General features: G+C 38.3%; 1 protein-coding gene across 1 annotated transcript in view; it reads right to left on the bottom strand.

Annotated features, from left to right (window-relative positions):
• Positions 1-21,433, bottom strand: part of SLC6A15 (solute carrier family 6 member 15) — a 587,241-nt gene that overhangs the window by 183,549 nt on the left and 382,259 nt on the right. The window contains exon 11 of the mRNA XM_044088435.1: positions 8,053-8,060. Coding sequence (XP_043944370.1) covers positions 8,053-8,060 — 8 coding nt within the window. The remainder of the gene's footprint in view (positions 1-8,052; positions 8,061-21,433) is intronic.

Here is a 21,433-nt window from a genome sequence, read left to right on the forward strand (position 1 = left end):
CATGCTTTTAGTGTGAGTGTCTAGGAAGCGTTTGTGATGCTAAAGGGTTCCAAGTTTCTGGTGTGTTTTCTTAATATTATTATGTATATGTAGGTCAAACTTAAGGTGTTCGACAATGGTGATGCCTAGTAGTTTTGTGTGGGAGATGTGTTTGATTATTGTGTTGTTCTGTGAGAGAATAGTGAATTGGCTTTTATTTAGAGGGGTGAAGAGTATGAGTTTAGTTTTGGTAGGGTTAAGGAGTCATTGATTATTAGTAAGTCAGCTCTCAATGGATGTAAAAGCAGTATGTGTGATTTCTTTGCGCGCATAGGATCATAGGAGGTTAACAGGCTATTGACACAGAGGTCATTTTAAGCCTAGCCATTTCAACCCAATGTAATACTATAGAAGTGCTAGTCAATAGTCAAGATTGTATTTAGTGATGACTGCCCATGTCCAGGAGGGTTGTGGTCACTATCCCTGGTAAGAATTTATGGCTCCAGCCACTCATCCAGGTTTCTCTTGAACAGTGTCATAGAGGTGCTTTGTTTCACATGAATTGGTAGCCTGTACCAAAGATGCGACAGTTGCTGGGAGATAAATCTGTCCCTCACGCATGTCCTATTTAAGTCACAGGTCATATTTAAGTCCCTGGAATGGGTAGCCCTAGACCCATTTGATTTATGGATATGTAGTAAGTTCATTAGGTTTGTGTCTTGGATTGCTCTGTAGGCCAGGCATAAGAAGTCTATATGATATGGAGTATAGTGACAGAGAATTTAGTCGGTCTGTGTAAGGCGTATGCTGGAGGTTCTTGATCTTCTTTGTTAAATACCACTGAGGTCTCTCTAATTGCTGCAGGTGCAGTGTAAGGTACATGCCGAATGGGGAGTTATACTCAATTATGGGCTGGATAAGTGCCAAGTATAGAGGGGTTATAACCTCTTTTACTCTTGAGGCAATAGTTTTGCTAATCAAGTATGCTATGTGGAAATGTGATGAAGTATCTGATGAACAGGTGATTGTGGAGTCATCAACATATTATATTAGTGTACTCTGTTGGTAAGCGGTATATAGGTCATTAGTAAAGATGTTAAATAAGAGGGAGGCCAAGGAAAGAGCCTTGAGGGACTCCAGTTCAGGTGTTTTGGAAAGCAGAGAGGGAGTCTAGACATTTAACTGCTTGCTGTCTGTTAGAGAGATAACTAGTGAACCATCTGGTGGTGGAAGTGGATATTCCAAGGTTATTGAGATTTTTTATAAGAAGGTAATGGGGAACAGCATCAAAGGCTTAAGTAGGTCAAGAAACAGAGAGGATATACGTTTGCCTGAGTCCTGGGCTTTGTTATTTGTGTCAGCAAAGGATAATAGGGCTGTGTTAGTGCTGTGTCCAGGTCTAAAGCCATGCTGTGTGGAAGTGAGGAGTTGATTGTTGAGGTAGTTGAGAATGGATGCATTTTTCAAGGAGTTTTGAGAGTGGTGATAGTAAGGCAATGGGTCGACAGCTGGACAATTGTGTGGAGTTGCCACCTTTGTGTAATGGTATAATGAAGGATTTTTTTCCCCAGAGTTGGAACATAAGCTTCTAGAATAAACTATTAATGAGGCTGGATATAGAATATGCAATGGCATCAGCTGCCATCTTGAGATATTCTGCAAGAAGGTAGTCAGAAGAGTTAGTGCAGGCTTTGAGTTTGAGGAGGAGCTTCTTAATTGTGCCAGTGGGAACAGGCTGCATTGAGAAAGTAGGTAAAGTTGAGGAAGCAGTGGAGTGGTGGAGTGAGTGTGGGTCATTTGGGGGAGCGAGGAAGCAATGGGTCTTTTGTGGGGGGATGTGATAGTGGTGAGCTATGTGTGGTTGTGGGAAGAGACGATGAGTTTGAGGTGACATTCTGTATGCATTCAATGAGTGGCTGTTAAAGATGTTGGCTATTTGTGTGCTGGTTTTGTCTGGAAGAGGGTAGGGGTTAGTTTTTTTTTTTTTTGCAAGAACTGAAGAGTGATGAAACGGACAACCAGAATTTTTCGGGGTTATGTCTGTTGGTGGGTTGTAATGTGTGATAGTGGTCTCTTTTGTCTTTTGTTACAGCTTTTTTAGTCAGATTGCGGAGATGCCTGTACTTGTTTAGGTCTGAGGGGGATTTGGATGTATGTAATAGTTTCCAGAGCTTGTCCCTGGATCTCATTAGATCTTTAGTAGTTTTGAATAGCCATGGTGCAAAGTTGTTTTTGATTATTCTTTGGCGTAGGGGTGCAAGGTGGTATAGGATGCCAAGGAAAGTTGTGCTGAAGTGACTGACTGCTTCATCTAGAGGAAGAGTTTTGAGGAAGGGCCAGTTGATGGCTTTTAAAGTGTTGACGAGAGATTGTTGGTTAAAGTTAGAGATATTCTGAATAGTTTTGTACTGATGGTCCTTAAGAAGGTGGGAGAAAGTTCTAAGGGCATAAGCAGGGAGGTGGTCGCTCAACGTATCTCTGAGAGTTGATATTGATATCTCTTAGTATAATAGTTTCATTCTGTATGCTGTTGGTTATCCAAAATAGTACCTCTTCAGGGATAGGGATGTTTGGACCTGGTTGAGTACCTGCTTCTTCTCCCGCCACTGCTCTTTATACCTATCCCTGAACCTGCTGCAAGACCTCATGAACTATTCGCTACCTTTCTCTGCATTATGAAGTTTAATATACTTGTACATTCCTTCATTATTAGTATATTAGAAGTTACTTGTTCTACTTAATCAGGTCTGCAGAAATGACCACACATCACCAGAACGCACTCCTGACCCCCTCCATTTACACACTCTCTCAGCTCTCCTAATGGCTCCAGTTCTCCAACTTAGACTGACCCTTTTATTACACATACTAGTTTTCCTCACTGCCTGGAACCCATTTCTGATACTCAACAAACATTTCTTGCACAAACTAACATAGCCCTGTTTGTCGGAGCCTTCTACCTACAAGCTGCACACTGCCAACACTTACCTTTGCTTGCACGCACTCCAAACAGACTGTTTTCTTAGTGCCCCCTTAGCTCTGCCTCAGGTCTAACCCCCAGTTCCATCCTACGTCAGGTTCCTTTCTCCTACCATTGTTTCCTAAGCTCACCTCCACCTGTTTGTCATCTCCTTTCCTCCCTACATCCTTTGCCTCACAGTTAAGCCACAGTTTGACGTTCAATCTGTATGCAGCCAGTGACTCGTAATGTTTATTCTACCTCTGGGAAATTAGACAACTAACTCATTGCAGAACAGCATTTCTTACATTGCATGGTGTATTATCTGGTTTGCTTAAATTGATCATATTAAGCTGTGATAAGGAACATTGCAAATGCCCACTCCTGTATTGTTAGGCTAAAATGGTTGCATACTTTATATTGCCTTACATGCTTATCTCATATGTGGTTTTGTGCACGTGCCTAGTACACACTGAAAGGCAGATAATGGTTTAACCCACCAGGCCTAGCACAGCAGCAACTATTACGATATACCTCCATGTCTTGTTTATTTTCTGTTTCAAGTATTGTGCTTTGTATCAACACCATACGACTGCTGACGTAACATTTTTTCTTTAACTAGTAGATTACTAACTTTCTTGTCCATCCTTTTTCACCAAACTGCAGCAGTATTGCTCCATTCATGATTTTTGTATAAAGAAGGAGTCTATGTTGAAAAGGCTCTTTCATATAACTAATGTTCTGACTTTAAAAAGCTACTGGCACATTGCACCACATTGCTGTGTTAGTGTTAATTTCTGAGTTAATTGTGACAGCATAAGCTTCTGATCAACATCAAATTTTTTACAGCCTTTTTAGTCCAAACTGTTTATTTCATTCTGCAGTAATTCATTTCATCTTATAACTCTCCTATCTCCACTCAAGTCAACCTTAACTGTGGATTTCTTACTATCTTCTTTTCTAGGTACCTACTTCTTCTCCCCCTACTGCTCTTAATGCCTAACCCAGAACCTGCCTCAAGACCTGATGAACTATCCGCTGCCTTTCTCTGCATTACAAAGTTTAATATACTTGTACGTTCCTTCATTATTAGTATATTAAAAGTTATTTGTTTTACTTAATCAGGTCTGCATAAATGACCGCATATCAACAGAATGTACCCCCCCCCCCCCCCATTTACGTACTCTCTCAGCTCTCTCTCAGTGGCTCCAGTTCTCCAATTTAGATTGTCCCTTTTAATACAAGACACGTAATGGTTTCCCCTCACTGCCTGGAACCCATTTTTGAAACTCAACAAACATTTCCTGGACAAATTAACATAGCCCTGCTTGTCAGAGCCTTCTACCTAGAAGCTCCACACTGCCAACACTTACCTTTGTTTGCTCGCACTCCAAACAGATTGTTTTCTTAGTGCCCCCTTAGCTCTGTCTCTCCCTTCCCATTAGTCTCTCTTTCTCCTTCACCTCCACTACCTCACTTTATACACATTATGCCTAAAATGTCTCTTCTTCGTCAAACATTACTCCTGTTCCCTATTACCTTTCTCTTTCTAATTCTCTCACAAATAACAACCATAAACACTCAATTTCTCTCTCCCAAAATATACTCCTTAACTTGTTCCATTTTCTCCCTACTCAATACTTATTCAAATATAAGCCCCAGCCCCCAGCCTATACCATAGTAATCCTATCTTCTGTGCTAAAACTCACTTCCTCCATGCAAACTCTCCCCTACACTACTCTCCAAACTCCCATTACTGCTTCATGTAATAGATTCTCTAACATTTCTTACATCAGTCTTTGTCTTTCTCAGATACTTTCTTCCATTATTTGTTCTGGTGGCATCCAGCCCAACCCTTGGCCCTCTACCACTTACTACCCTACTAGCTCCAGCTTGTCCAAAAACACTAAATCACTTCACTTATCTACTTTAAATTTCCAAAGTATATGTAATAAAACTTCTGAGCTGCATGCCTGTCTCTCTCAAAATAAAACAGACATCCTAGCTGCCACAGAAACCTGGTTAAAACCATCTATTCAGGACTCTGAGCTTTTTCCTACAAATTTTAGTATAATTAGGTCAGATAGGTTATACAAAAAGGAGGTGGTGTTGCCATCATTTACCCCAATACCCTCAACCTATCTCAATTCAAGGACCGCATCCCTTAATTCCATAATGCGGAGATCCTAATCTCCTTTCCAGACATCAACTGCTCCAAAAGACTCTGTATAATTGTCCTACACATTTATACATACACGATACATACTCTTACACTATAAAAAATGAAACAATAATCCTTGGTGACATGAATATTTATTGGGTCTCTATCTCCTCCAGTCATCCATCAGCATAAACCTGTTTCACTTCACCTAAAGTATTACAATCACTACTAGGTACAATAACAGAACCAATGGTGGATCCATCTTAGACTGGATTCTAGTCTTAGATCCCTCCAAGTTCATAACTTTTGGCACCATGCCCAACTCTCTTAGTGACCACCGTCCTGCCTTTACTATTTGGGCCTACATATCCATACCTAAAAAACATAGCATCAAAGTACTTCAAAATCTTTCTAAATTTAACCCCACTACATTTAATAATATCCTGTCAAATATTGCTTGGAGTATTCTCAAGTGTCTTCCATTAGATGACACTCTGCTCTACTTTAATAACTCTTTTCCAACAATATTAGATAGCCTAGCTCCCGCTAGAACTAAAAGAACCAAAACCAACCATGCTCCCTGGTTATCAAAAACTACTAAAGAAATCATGAATAATAGGGAGAAAGCATGGAAACTCTGGCTCAAATCTAACAACAATTCTGACCTTATTCATTATAAACAGCTCTGTAACCAAGTTAAAAAATTATCTCTAAAGATAAACAAAATTTCTTCTGGAACCAACAAATAAATAGAACAAATAACCCCAAAATGTTCTGGTCTTCTGTCAATAAACTCTTGAACCCCGGCACCAAACCCAACCCCTGCCCACACCCTGACAAGCCTCCAGAACAAATAGTAAGTATCGTCAACTCTTACTTTATTGACAGTATTGCCAATATTAGTGTGACTTTCTCCCTTCCTCTTCCTAATAATTCTATTTCTACTACTTCCCCTCAACATACTCCTTCTCAGAAATCCTCCTACATTACAAATAACTCACATCTTTCCTCTCCTAATAATTACTCTCCCCTCTAAACAACATATAACAGACTCCCCAACCACAACTCAATCTCTCACCTATCCCTGCCTCTTACATCAAAAAACTTCTGAAATTAAAGCTGTTCTCTAACTCTGCTGATAAAATTCCTGCCATGTCTCTAAAACTTGCCACTTACTCAGTGGCCTATCCCATTAGCATGCTAATATATACCTCTATCCAGGAATCTCATGTCCCTGACCTTTGGAAAAAAGCCCATCATCCTACCACTTCACAAAGGTGGCCCCTCTACTGACATCTGAAACTTTCAACGCATCACTGTACTTTCCCTTATCTCTAAAATTCTAGAAAAATGCGTGCAAAAACAACTCTTAGACTACCTACTAAAATACAATACTCTCTCCCCTAAACAGCATGGGGTTCCATCCAAGACATAGCATATCTACTGCACTAATTTCATTCTTAGACACAGTAAATAAGGCCACTGATTCAGGAAACATCATTTCTGCCCTTTATTTGGACTTATCAAAAGCATTTGACACCATCTCTCACCCTATCCTCCTCTCCCAGCTCTCTAGAATAGGTTTGTCTCCCCAAACCATTAATTGGTTCAAGAGCTATCTCTCCAACAGAGAGCATGCTGTCAAATGGCAGAACTCCATTTCCACTTATATTCTCAACCCTAATGGAATTCTCCAAGGCTCACTTTTAGGCACACTTTTGTTTAACCTTTTTATTAATAAACTCCACCAAGTTATCAAGCAGGGATCCCTAGTCAGGTATGCAGATGATTCTGCCATAGTCTGCTTTGCTCTTAACTCAGATATACTAAGGCAATCCACTCAAACAGCATTTTTCACTGTGGAAAAATGGCTTCACAAAGATCATCTCTCTTTAAGCCCCCCCCCCCCACCAAAAAAAAACCATATGATTTTTACTCACAAGAAAAATAGACCTATTAATAAAAAATAATAAAAATATCTTTCTTACAGAAAAACTTAGTTTGCAGTCATAATAAAGTGATTTGACTTTTTTTTTTCTCTGAAGAGAACTTATCTGACCAACAATGGAGCTGCATTAGCTAAATGTCGAGCCCTGAAAGCACCCAGAGGAGCACTCTCTTCAGTGGGAATAAATCTCTAAAGGGATTAGTCACCACATCTGTCTTTTAGTCAGCTCATCTTGAGCTGATTAATGGCTTGGGCATGCAGAAAGTATCCCTGAAGCTTTGGAAGCTGGACAGTCGTTATATCCTTAGCAGGCTATAACCCATATAGCTTAGGCTACTGCAGTAGTAATCCATATGAAGAACACTGAAGTATGCACTGTTAGTACACAGTGTGGCATCATAGCACAAATACATAGTGTTAAGCCACCATAAACAATTACAAAGATACATCTACTTCTAATATGCATTGTATCAGTCTACAGTGTGAATGTAAACATCATTCAGAATAAGGCAGCAAGAAACACAGCAGCAAAAAAACAAAAAAAAAAAAAAACGTGCTACCAGACCACAACATTCCTGGGGGCACTTAGCATATGTGACACACTGTGATCACACACAGCAGGTGCATATTGTCTGCAGTTACCCTGCATTTCTTGAATAGCCTACAGTACATGCCAGATGTATAACATGAAACAAAGTCTCCTTGTCCTTTGGGTTGCACTACACAAATGCCAACATATTCAAGTCAAACAGGTATTGTTTTTGACAAATCTAATGACAAATAATTTTTAGAGCTAGAACAAACTGTACCCTAATTTCCCCTTGCACTAGTGTATGAAAAATGTAAGACTAGATGATTTGCAATGGGGTCTATATTATCATATTGCACGCTCAGAAGAACGAACGACAGATAATTGACCCCATGTAAGCGAAAGCTTACAACGTCGAAACTTCAGAACAGCGATTGTGTTCCGAAACAAAAAAAAAAAACAGTAAAACATTACTTAACTTGGGGGGCTTTGACCCCCCCCACACCCCCCTAATTAAATATACCACCTTCGAGATCGCACTACAGTGCCGAAAAGGCAAAGTAGAGAATGTGGTCAAATTAATTCTTTCCCAGGGAAAGAATTCGCTGAAACACCGCTTTGCTATTTTGCCTTTTCACGCTTTACTGTTTGACAAACATGCATTCAGCAACCCGCGTCTGCGATGGTGTAATAGGGAATCTTTGCAATGCATGTCCAAAAAGACTATGAAATATGTGTGGACAAGAGCACCTTGAGAAGGGAGCAATTTGGTTAGACATCTGGGCAGGGATGGCTCATTGCCTAATGGCTAACTCTTGCATCTTACACACTGGGAAAAACTGTGTGGTCAGTTGAACAGCATCTCTAAACAAATTCTGGAAGTATGAAATGTGTTGCTCTGTTTGTCTAGCACTAGAGTTACTACAGGATATGGTAAGCAAAATACTTTTGTTCAAATAGTCAGATGATACACCAGGCATTATTTGGGTGTTCTTGGCATTGATTCAATAATACCAGAGAAACTTCAAATTTGCACATAACATTGTGCCATATTGCTCTTCATTAGCTAGTGTTATGGTCCTCTCATTTCCTGTTCTAATGATATGGTATGTAATGTGCATGTCAACATCCTTTAGCAATTATGTAGTTAATACTGTGCAGACTGCATTGCAAGTACCTTGGTTAACTCTACTAAAATCAAGTTAGTAACCCACAACAAATTGCTAGGGATAATAATTAATGAAAACTTCAAATTTGACCTTTGCATTCAAAACAATATAAGCAAGACCCACAAAAAACTTGGGTTACTCTATAGATATAACAAATTCCTCTCCATCCTTCTAAACAAACTTTATCTCCATCCTACCTTATACCATCGCTAACTTACGGTGCTCCTTTGCTAACCAACCTGCAGTCTTCACTGATACCAAAACTAGACACATGCTATAACAAGATTGCTAAATTCACCACAAATAGTCACCACTCTACACACCACTGTATTGCCCTAAAACAATTACAATAGTTGGAACTCCCCCACTATCTAATCCTCCTCCAGCTCACTACCACACATAAACTGATTTACAAGCCTCATGACTGCCCTGGACTCAGCTCCCTTCTCACCCTTTATAACCCAGTTAAAACTCTATGATCTGAACATCAACATATTTTCCAAATTCACAAACCCAAGCTACCTGCAGGCCAGTTATTGTACTCCTGGAGTATTGCCAAGATATGGAATAACCCACCTCCTTCTATCCACTTAACAGCAATGCCTTTCCAACTTTAAAAGTGCACTACACAATCAACTTCTGTCCAAGTGGTTATGTAACTATTATATTACATATACTGACATCACTTATAGAACCCTGTAACTGGTCAAGTCAGCCTCTGCTAATTTTTATTTCTTTGTTTACTTTTACTACTTCCTATTTTGTACTCCTTATCTTGCTTCTTCTTAACACAGTTGCACGTCTCCCCTTTCTTCTCACTTCCCTCTTCCCTCTCTCTCTAGTTACTGATATTATTATTGTTTTCCTCTTCTCTCTCTAGTTACTGATATTATTATTGTTTTCCTCTTCTCTCTCTAATTACTGATATTATTATTTTTTTCATCGTCTCTCTCTAATTACTGATATTATTTTTTTCCTCTTCTCTCTCTCTCTAATTACTGATATTATTTTTCCTCTTCGCTCTCTCTAATTACTGATATTATTTTTTCCTCTTCGCTCTCTCTAATTACTGATATTATTATTTTTTTCCTCTTCTCTCTCTCCTACTTATTCTCCTCTCTTTCACTCCTCCCCTTTTTGCATTTATAAAGTAACATCCTCTATGCCCTTCTCAAAATGGGATATTCATGTGATTCTGCAAAGCTGCTCAATTTTATGCCAAAGTCATATACTTTTCTTGACACTCATTTCACTCTATCCTGAATTTGTTTGTGTTTTCATTATGTTTTACATCCTATTATTATTCTCTCTAAATACTAGGACTTTGGTTAACCTTTTTGTATTATTTCTGTTTTTATCAGGTCTATGTCATGTTATATAATTTTCTATGAAAATGTTTGAATTTTGTATATATTTTTTGTTCTTTCTCGTAATTTTATGTAATTCCTTATGTAATTCTTTTCTTTCATTGGAGCTTTTCTACCCGGGCCATCAAGGAAAATGGGCTATCCTAGCCCAGTGGACATTTCCAGTAAACAAATGCCAATATATAAATAAAAATAAATAATAGTACTATAAGGCAAATAGTTTTGGAGTTGCTGGTTTTTAGGAATGTGATAAGGATTTCTGACTTATGAAACTGGGGGATGGAAATAGTATGTGAATTAATATTGACTGAGTTATGAAAGAACACGGTCAGTCCTCCAGCTTTTTTGTGGATGTTGTCTGCTCTAATAAGGTTATAACTGGGAGGGAGAATTTCTTTATCTTTAATGGTAGGTTTAAGCCAGGTCTCTGTGACGGCTAGAATGTCAGGAGTGTTCTGTGACAGCCAGGCATGGAAGTTGGAAATTTTGTTACAGATATTTTGAAAGCTTAGAGTGATTATTTTTAGGGATTTTGAGTTTAAAGTTGTAGGGGGGTATGTATTGTGGCTATGATGGAAAAAAAGGGTGGGAGAGAGTTGTGACCTGGATTAGTGTAGCTATCACCACTAAGGATTAATTTAGAGAAGCTGGAATGAAGTGATGAGTTGAATGGGGTATATTTCATTTTGCAGGGATAAAGTCTAGTGGTGTGGGTATGTATTTTAGTTTGGATTATATGGTGTTTTGGGAACAGAAGCAGGTTTATGGTATACAGGCTGGGAGATATAGTAGAGGGAACCTATAGGCAGCACTGGAGATTGGATTTAAAGACATAGCAGTTGTTAGTGTGAGAAGTAGCAGTGTGAGAGGGATGTGGAGGAGAATATATGGTAAGGCTGGAGACATGATGTTGGTTGGGTGCTAAAAGAAAGGTACAGAAGAGTGTGGGAGTTAGAAATGAAGGCAGCAATGAGATGAGGAAAGGATGCATGTGTGGAGGAGTTTAGTCAGTTAGGTTGGTAATAGTGGTGGGTGTAGAAGTATAAATTAATAGGTAGGTGTGAATAATTGTTTGGAGTGTATGTATGTGATGCTGGTTATTGACTTTGGAGAAAGGGATGTGTTGTGAGGGAGGAGTATTAAAATGCTTTCCTGAAAGAGACACGTGTATTTAAACATAAGAATGCTAAAGCAGTGTTATGGGTATTAAGAAGACAAGAAAATATGCCAAGAGTAACTACAGCTGAAGAAAAACAAACGTACAGCACTTACAAAGTGATAACTATATGTTGATCTTTGTGTCATCATTAATTATATGACATCAGTGTGGCATGCATACTGTCATAATGAATGCAGATCAAGTTTGCAATATTGGTATATACAATGAGCAGCAAATTTATCAACAGGCAACCTAGTTTCTTACTTGGTAAACATATGCAAAATGCAAATATTCAAAGCCTGCCACATAACTATGGAAAAGGGCTATATATCACATATTAAAGTAACAGGTAACAGCTATGAGTAAGGTGTTCATGGATGCTAATGGAGGTTAACAACAGGAGAACCACTGATCAACTAATGTAATATCGGATAGGCAGGTTACTTGTAAATATGCAATACTTTTCTAAGAGTTTTTAATGTGTATCTGTATATTTGAAGGATTTTTACAAAGAAACGCATATTTAAATCAGAATTTGCTGAAATTAAGTGATTGCTCTTGCACACATGGACACCAAACATCTTTGATAATTAAAGTTCAAGGACTGATAATCACAAAGGAAGAACATTGAAATGCACTGAAATAAAAGTTCATGATGAATAGCTATAAACTGAGGCATGGAACAAGCGAAGCAAGGACACATGGAAAATGATACTGCAGGCTGTATGAAAATGATGTGATACGCACTAAGTTTATGATGCATTTTGGTCCATCAGAAGTATTAAGCCACTGTATATACATTTAGACTACTATTTAAGTATGTAGTATTATATCATTAATGCATAGTCTTAGGTTAATTTGCATAATCCTAAAAGTCTGCAACTAGTTGAAGTGCTTTTAAGATCTTTGTCACCAAAACAGGCTGTGTATGATGGAACTTACATAAAGAGTTATGTAATAAAATTCCTGATTTTATCAGTAAATAATTGTTAATGAATTACTATTTCTTACACTATCCAATAATCTTTATGGAAAGAACATGAAGAGGAAAGAAATTATTGCCAGGCAAGGAGGTATAAAATATTACAGCAAAGCAAAAGGAAAGTAGAGGGAACAGGACTTGGGCAGTAAGAGGGATGTTGCTAATCACAGCAGTAGGTGAGAGTAATAAGATAGTGTGTGAGTGAGTATAGAATGGGCATGGTACCGTAAGAGGACATGAGAAAGAGAAGGAGTTGCAAGAAGAGCTTGTAGGAGATGGCTTATCGCCTTCTAACTCATAAAACTGTCAAACGTAACAAAACATTTATGCTGATGCTTTAACTTTGCTCATATGTTGATGATTACCTGCCACGTCGACTTTTAAATATGGCTGCTCCATCAGTTCTCTTCCCTGCTTGACTTGTGTTCCAATAAACTGCTGTATGTTTGAAAACAATGTATTCTAAGGCTATGCAAGTCAGAGATAATAAACCATTTACTTAAAAGTGATCCTTTAGCTACTACAGTCAACAACTATTGGTTATTTTACCATCTTTGTTCAAACTCTAATAAAATGAAAATGTGTACACCCTCATATTTATCACTATATGAACATTACAGCTTACTGCCTGCATCTCAGCTTGGATGTCTGTCTGGTAACTGAACTAAAGCAGCTACCCTGAATACATGTGAAGAGAACGTAACCATGGAAATGTTAGTACTTTTCTTTGATTAGTTAAAGATATTTGGTATTGTGCCTGGGACTGTAAATGTAGAATGCTGCTTTCTCCATGTAATATGAAATTTTTCTAAAACTAACATGAGTGAAGTCCCTTATAATGTGAGGGTGTTGACAGGTATGTAGACCTGATCTATGCACTTGTGTCTTATGAAATGTGAAGAAAAAAGAGGCTGCTGTCTTCCTTGTTTTGTAAAAGATTTTTTTTTCTGCTTTCCCACTAAGCATTACAGAAAATAAGTTGTTATGCCAGTTACACTTTAGCATTATATTAATAATTAATAACACATAAACCTGAAACAATGGGTCTTAATTATTTTATATAGCAACAGCACAGTAACACAGCAGATAGCATTGTCGCCTTAGAACAAGAGGTTCTCCGGTTTAATTTTTGGCCGGGGTGCTTTCTGTGCAGAGTCTGGATATTCTCCTTGCATTCACTCATGTTAGCTTTACAAAAATCTCATATTACATGGAGAAATCAACATTCTATACTGTCAAAGGGGATAAAACTGTCAGAAAGTTAAAATGTCAGGCCAACAGCTGTCAGGCAATTCTACTGACATAACCCAAAAACACTGGCAAAGTGCAGTATTCTCCATTATTGACCCTTAGGCCCACTGTCCACTGGTTTCTCTATATTTCTGCAATCTCGTATTCAGCATTAATTCCCTAATGTTACTTACAGCAGTGGACAAACAGAGTTTTCTGCCTCCATTTTGCTTTCACTTATTAGGATAGAACAATGTCTGCGGTGTAGGCTGGAAAAAGCCCAGACTGTGACCCAGATGGTCCGGGATCGACTACCATTCCAAAGAGTAGAGGAGGTAAATGGGAATGGTAGAACTATGTAACTGCACCCACGCAGCAATCCTTGTGTGGGGAGGCACACCAGTCTGCTATCCTGCAAGTATCTAGCACATGGTATTTTTTCTGGGTTTTTTTTTTGTGTCTGCTAATCATTAAGCCCCTACCCTGATGATCCTGAAGCCATTCCTTTAATATTGGGAAGTATGCAATATAAGGAAGGAGATTATTGGAGGGTCCATCATCTGGGCACTCACAGTGGTGGTCTGTACACTCACTGACACCCCAAGAATGACAACATTTTTCTTTAGGCCCTACCCCTATGTCTGATGACTGACACAAGCACCCATATCATCCTGGGACCTCCTACGCTCTCTCTGGGCAGGTGCATGCTTCTATCCACATGCTTATGAAAGCTAATGTCACTGGCTCTGCAGCACCATGCCCACATACCCAGTTCTGGTCATTTCAGTACCTTGCAAGTCTGTGTTTGCTTGGTGGTGGTTGGCCTACCAGAATCACCATCCTCTTATGCTAGGATGGGAATGGGCTAGCCATCATCAATCATTCACTCCCATCACCCTCTGGCTGCCTCTTCCAGTGTCAAAGCTGCTACTCAAACTTGAGTCATTTTGGGTGTGCTTGGGGCTTCATCCCTGTATGCCACAAAGCTGGGTACCACATAGATGTGCAACACTGGACAAATGTGTAATCAGGTAGTGTGAAGGGCCATGGATATCTGTACCCACCAAGTAGTGCTCTCTGTACAGCCAGGATTAAGCACATGCAAAAGTGTGTGTGTGTGTGTGTGTGTGTGTGTGTGTGTGTGTGTGTGTGTGTGTGTGTGTGTGTGTGTGTGTGTGTGTGTATGTGTAAGTAGACTGGAGGTGTGAGTACAAGTGTCACACTACTTCAGGATGCCAGGGACTAGGATAGCAAATACATCCTTGACATTGTTGCCTAAATGACAGTCTTTCCCAGTAAGTGAAGCCACTGGGAAAACAGGGAAGCTGATGGTCAGCAGGAGGATGGAAAGATAAAGTGCCTAGTTAAAAATACAAGGTGGTGAATAGAGTTAAATAAACTACATTATGTATAAAAGTACATAAAAGATATACAGTAGACAATACAATGTGCTCATATGTGTTGAAGATGGAGAGAAAAATACAATTATCTCAGAACATTTTTGAAATAAGTGAAAAAATATATTTGTATTTGTGTAAGAAAGAAAACAATGCAATAATAAGGAAATAGTAAGATGTAATAACTTTTAAAGTCAGGAAGAAAACTGGATGGCAATATAGACTACACAGTAAATGTATATATGGGAGGTTATACTATGAATTAGTACACAATGCTATATATAAAGGAATATTTAATAGAAAATTGGGAGTTGGGGATTAAAATAAAAGGAAATAATGTAAAAATGTATCAGGTGAAATAACAGATAAAGGCAAAGATAAGCAAGATTTAGTAGAGGCTTCAAATAAACATTTGCCAGTGTAACATGTCTTGAAGGCCACTAGTAATGTAACTTTAGATAATAATGGTACATAATGCTTTGATGGGTGTATCGAGTGACCTTTTCAATGTAAGGTTTATTGTGATGGAGTTAGAAATTTTATAAAGGAAGACGGTAACAGACAGCATTGTGAGATACCTGAGCTGTTATTTTACTCTGTGTGTTATCAGGATGCAAAACCAACATAAAACATTTTGAAATGTGTATGAAACAGCCATTTGACACTTAAAAAACGAGGCACATATACTCAACAAAAGATGACTATTGGAATGGCTCTGTGACATAACACAAGATTAAAGTGTCAGTAGAAAGCAACATTTATACTATATTGCTGAATAAAAAAAGAAGATGCACACGCTGGCACCAACATAGCATGATTTTGAGCTGAGAGGGCAATCCCATTCCGAGCTGTCTGTTGGTGGCAGGAGTGTCATTTGGAACTATGATAATCTGAACTGCATTTTACAGTAGCAGAAATGTGTCCTACAGTATTTTTAAAATAATTTAGGATGGTAATAAAGAGCACTGAAGTACTTTTGTCACTTGAGCTGTGACATTCTGCTTTTCATTTTATAAAGGCAGCATGACAGCTCAGCCAGTGAAGTGTTAAGTGTGTTGATAATGTTCAAATCTCTCAGATCACCTGATTCCTCTGCCCACACTTTCCTCAAGTCTCTGACTTCTCTGATAAGACCTTTTCATACTTGGACCCAACTATCTGGAACTCCCTCCAGAGTACTCTTCATCTTCTCCCTAACATTGTTTCCTTCCATAAAAAGATCAAATCACACCTACAGCAGCAAACAAAATGCAGGTACTTTAGAACCGTAACCAGAACTGGGTTAACAATGGGGCTGATGGAGCAAGGAGCTGCAATTCCTTGTCTACATGTCTGAATTAAACTTGGGTTGACAGTGATCAGACTATTATTTTTTTCAGTCTATAAGTGCTGGTCTTGCTTCTACTCTCAGTTTACTCTGGAATGCTATGCTATTCTCACACCAAATAAATAAGCCTGTTATAATTTTCAGCTCCAGGCCCATGAGGCCCATATTCATGTACTGTCTATAACCTATCTGTCTTAGAAAGCTCTCTGCTACTCTGGTGGCATAAAGGATTAAACCTCTGACTATGGTGTAGGTAATGTGGCTTTGATTAGCGGCTCAGGTGACTGATGGAGCAGCAGGGAGGGATGGGCAGCACCATCCTGGAGGGGAGGATGGACATGTGCTTGTCTCCTGTGACTATCCCTGGTGGAAGCAGTGGATGTAATATGCTATGAGCAGTGGTCTAATGAGAAGGTAGATGGTGTGTATGGCTGATGCATTGCAGATTCAGGGTCGTACACCCAATGTCCCCATTGCCTGATGCCACTTGGACATAAGCATAAACACTGAGAATGAGGGGTCATGGGTAGGTTGTATGGAAACCCACTCGGCTGATGGAATGACAGCATTGACCCCCCCGATTCCCTTAAAATCTGTACTGGCCCTGGCAAAAAAAAAAAAATCAGTAATAACTAGAACTAACAATGGATGTTGTGCACTGGGATGACCATCCGGATGAGGAAAGGGGACTCACAAAAACTAAAGCTTTATCTATCACTCCCTAACTACATTACTACACAAATGTACTGCTCTAAAATGACATTCATATGCAAGGTAAATTGTGCAATGCCACTTGCATATATGTATACTGCTGTGCATAGCAACCTATTTTTTACTGCTCTCTGTATAACTTCCTGGACCATTCAATGACAATTATCATTCTGTATCTTGCTACAGTTCCTCAAGCCACCATCCTTTCTTCTACAATAATTTCATAATGACAGGAACTTGAGCAGTATGTACTGAACATCTCTAGTCTGTTGTATTCATTGTGTCACATTGCCTTCGTTACACAGTTCAACATATAGGTTTGTCTAGTCCCTCCTGTTATTGTACCTTGTATAACTCCTTGGGACATTACATTTGCATTTACTATCCTTTGTTTAGCATACATTGTTTCTCATTTGTTTAGCATACATTGTTTCTCATTTGTTTAGCATACATTGTTTCTCATTTGTTTAGCATACATTGTTTCTCATACTGTCAGTTTTCCTGCGCAATCTCTTCATGACAGCAGGACTACAAACTGTCAAGTTTACTGCTGGACTGCTCACTGTAAACTATTACAAAATTGTAGGCGTGAGTGCATGTGTGTGTGTGCCTTCTGTGGAAGGTTGGGCGCTGGGTTGGCAACTCGACACCGTAAAACTCCACTGCCAATCATGAGCAGACAGGTGATCCGCTGTGGTGACCCCTGACCGGGAAAAGATGAAAGAAGAAGATTGTATGTGCCTTACTTGGTTTGCCTAGTCTGCCTGTTTAGTATTTTATAAAAGTTACAAAGCACAAACTGAAGGAGATAAACACAAAAGCCAGAAGAAGTAGCTGGATTGAACCCACTCAAAGTAATGCAGGCTGCAAATCACCACACAGTTGTAGAATGCAGAATACACTTTATAACTTCAGACCAAAAAAATCCAAGGATGAGCGCTGTCGTCCAGAAAGATCTAGACTTCATCAGACAATTTACCCCACATAGTTACTTCCTTCTTATACAGTTCAAATAGGAAGTTCCACCCAGTTATAAACTAATCAATTATGTCATTAAAAGCACAATATTTACAGTCAATGAATTTAAAAAGCAGACAAAATATACAAACTGAAAAAGTTCATGGAACACACTACCATAAAAACACACTATATATAAGCACTGCTTCATAAAATGACAATGTACAATAAATATTTAAATAAGTAGAATATGTTAAAACAATAAATATGTGTAATTAAATACTAAAAACTAGATATAGTAGAAAATGTTAAGAGAAATAAATACACTTAACATAAATACTGAACATGTGAATTATTTAAAATGTTGTTGTTGTTGTTGTGTCTTTCAGCTTTTCCCGGTTAGGGGTCACCACAGTGGAACTCCGGTCCGCTATTGATTGGCAGTAGATTTTTACATGCCGAGTTACCAGCCCTGACGCACAACCTTCAACTAAGGTATGCCCATTCACGCATGTCTCCACACAGAAGATGCTCTAGCTGAGAATCGAACAGGACGTCTTACTGTGAGGCGACAACGCTACCACAGCACCAACACCGCAGTGTGAATTATTTAAAATGTTAAAATGTTAAAATACATAATGGAGAGAAAAAAATATATATATATATATATATATATATATATATATATATATATATATATATATAAATGTAAAAATAATATGGAAATAATTAAATAAGAGGAAATTATACAAAATGTAAAATCACTGTATAGTACAATTATGCAGAAGTATACTTACAGAAAAATAGCACTAAAATGACTAAAATACTAAACAGGTGGCTGAAAAGGGGGTCTAGGGGCCCAGTTTACCCACCTGCCAAATAGATAGATATAGACAGATAACTAGCCAGACAGATACATAGATAGATAAATGGATGGATAGATAGATAGATAGATAGATAGATAGATAGATAGATAGATAAATAAATAAAACATATTATCAACCCAGTGTTTTGTGTGGTAATAATAAGCTCTTTTCTGTGGTACCACATCTGTGATATTTTGTTGTGTATGTTACCATGTTGTAACGACTAAAACTGTGAAATTCTGTTTTGCATTTGGTATTCTGTGGTAATAAGTTCTATTCTGAAATACCCAAAATGTACTTCCCTGGCTGGACCTGTGACATGGGGACAGGTTCCCAGATGGAGTTGTGAAATTCTGCACTGAGCTTTATAGCAATGAAATACTATCATTTAAAGATAAAAAGCTGTGGACACACATTATTATTAGTATAGTGTACTGGAGCTGTGTCATTCATCAAGAAACAGCATTTAAAGGTGTGGAGAAACTAGAATTTAACACAATATTGCTGAAATAAAAAAAAAAAAAAGATGGGACACACATTAGCAGCATTAGGCACTGGTTCTTTTCCTATCACAGCTATGACATTCTACTTTGCATTTTATAATGCTGGGGTAAAAACAGAACACACAGTGATGGCAACATAGTGCCTATTGTGTGGTAACAAACAATGTTAACACCTTTCTTCAGTTTTTTTAGCTTCCACTTCACCAAAGGAAGACCGTCTCTTTCAAGACACATTCTGATCAAAATCAGACTCCTGAAATCCAGTGGAATAGTGCTCTTGATTAAAGAACTAAGGACGATAAGACAGAAAAATTGCTATGTCCAGTTTCTTTTGCAGCAGAGTTGATCACTGTGGTTTCTTTGTTGTCTGAAACTCCAGAAAAACTGCAGAAGCATGAACCTGTGCTGCAACTACCAATGCAGATTTGCCCACCATTGATGCAGTAGCTACAAGCTGTATGGCTTAATGGTAGTTTTTACCCAATAACTCTGCTTCAGATGTGGGCAAACAATTTTTAGAGCTAACTAATCCCTATTGCCCTGTGCCTTATTTTACCACAGTGGATTAGAGATCACTGTGAGCTAATAAACATGAAGCAGTACATTTATAATACTGACACTGCTGGGCTTAATATCAGATGTTTGATTATTGTAAAAAATATATATAGAATAATAACAAAGGCCAGAGTAATGTAGTTCATGTTTCTTTCACTCACAGTAACCAGAGTAAAGTAATTCAATTTACTTCACACAGATGCATACACACTCCAGTCCTGCAAAGTCAGTTTAATGACTGTGTAAGCTGAGCTAACAGTGAGAATTTACTTTCATGCACATAAAGTTTCCACCTCCACCCCCACCCACCAGTTACAATTTGTTCACTGTGCATACCACTGACATCTGACTGTATAAAGTAATCAATAAAAATGGCCTCAGTAATGTATTTCAAGTTTGTTTCACATAACATACAGCAGTTACAGTAAAACAAACTGACCAGGCAGGTGTACAGCACCTCCCTCTACTGTAGGGCACTGTAGCTGCTGTTGTGGATAGGTGTGCCACAGACTGTTTATTTATTTATTAAGTAAAGACATGCTGCCATGTTTCTTTACTTTAAAATAAATAAACAAACAAATAAATAAATGTCAGAAATGTACCCCTAGCTGAATGGTACCCTACTTACAGCATCACGTTACACTTGTAAAGAGTAGACACCCTGGTATAAAGCTGTAAATGCTCACTGTGGAATTTAAACACTTTATGAACTTGGTTTATAGGTAAGTACTTGGCAATCAGTTTGTAGACCATTAATCGTCTATACATTAAAATTCCCTATAGTCTCAAAGAGGGCAACACAATATACACCAGGGGAGAATTTGAGGCTACCCCTTCAATTATCTAGGTATACCTTGAAGATTTCAAAGGTGCTCCTCTGCTTGACATGTAATGGAAGTTTATTCCAAAGGTGTGGGGGATGGTACATTAGAATGTGAAACTGGCACTCTTGTGTACTTTACTTATCTATTGATGCATATTTATATCTGTTAACCAGGTATTTGGGAAATCATTTGTTCTGTGAAGGAATAAGAGATCAAAGTAGGTCAGATCTTTAGGCATTCTTGATCAAAGAGGTTGAGACATATACAGGACCCCTCCACGTTGTTCATAGTAAAAGTAAATAAATATGAAATGCATGTATATTCTGCTGAGGGCAATGCCCACTGTTACTGCTACCACAGTTTTATCTGGCTTCCTGCCACAATTAATAAACAAATAAATTACATAACTACAAAGGGAAAACCATCCCTGAAGATCCACATCTCTGCAATTCCCAACGTCACTAGTCAAATGACTACTTGACAGGAGTTTGCTGGAAAAACAATGCATAGTTCTCGCTAGTCTCTAGTCACAATTATATGTGACTAGAGACTGGCAATTCAGGACGTATTATCAGCATGCTAGGTGCAATCAATCACAGGTGCTTAGACTTTAAAATAATAGGGCATGGACTGGTTACCCATGTAATGTTAAAGTACAAAATAACCAAAAAAGAAAAAAACCTTGGCATCAAACGTTACTAAAATGACTAGGAATCTATCAATATGTAACACACTGAATATAAGTGAAGAGGTTGCACCACCAAATAATATCTGTAAAATTATTTAGTAAATATTTAATACAATAACAGAAAA

This window comes from Protopterus annectens, chromosome 11.part0 (assembly GCF_019279795.1).
Source record: "Protopterus annectens isolate FY-2018-M chromosome 11.part0, PAN1.0, whole genome shotgun sequence".
NCBI lineage: Eukaryota > Metazoa > Chordata > Ceratodontiformes > Protopteridae > Protopterus > Protopterus annectens.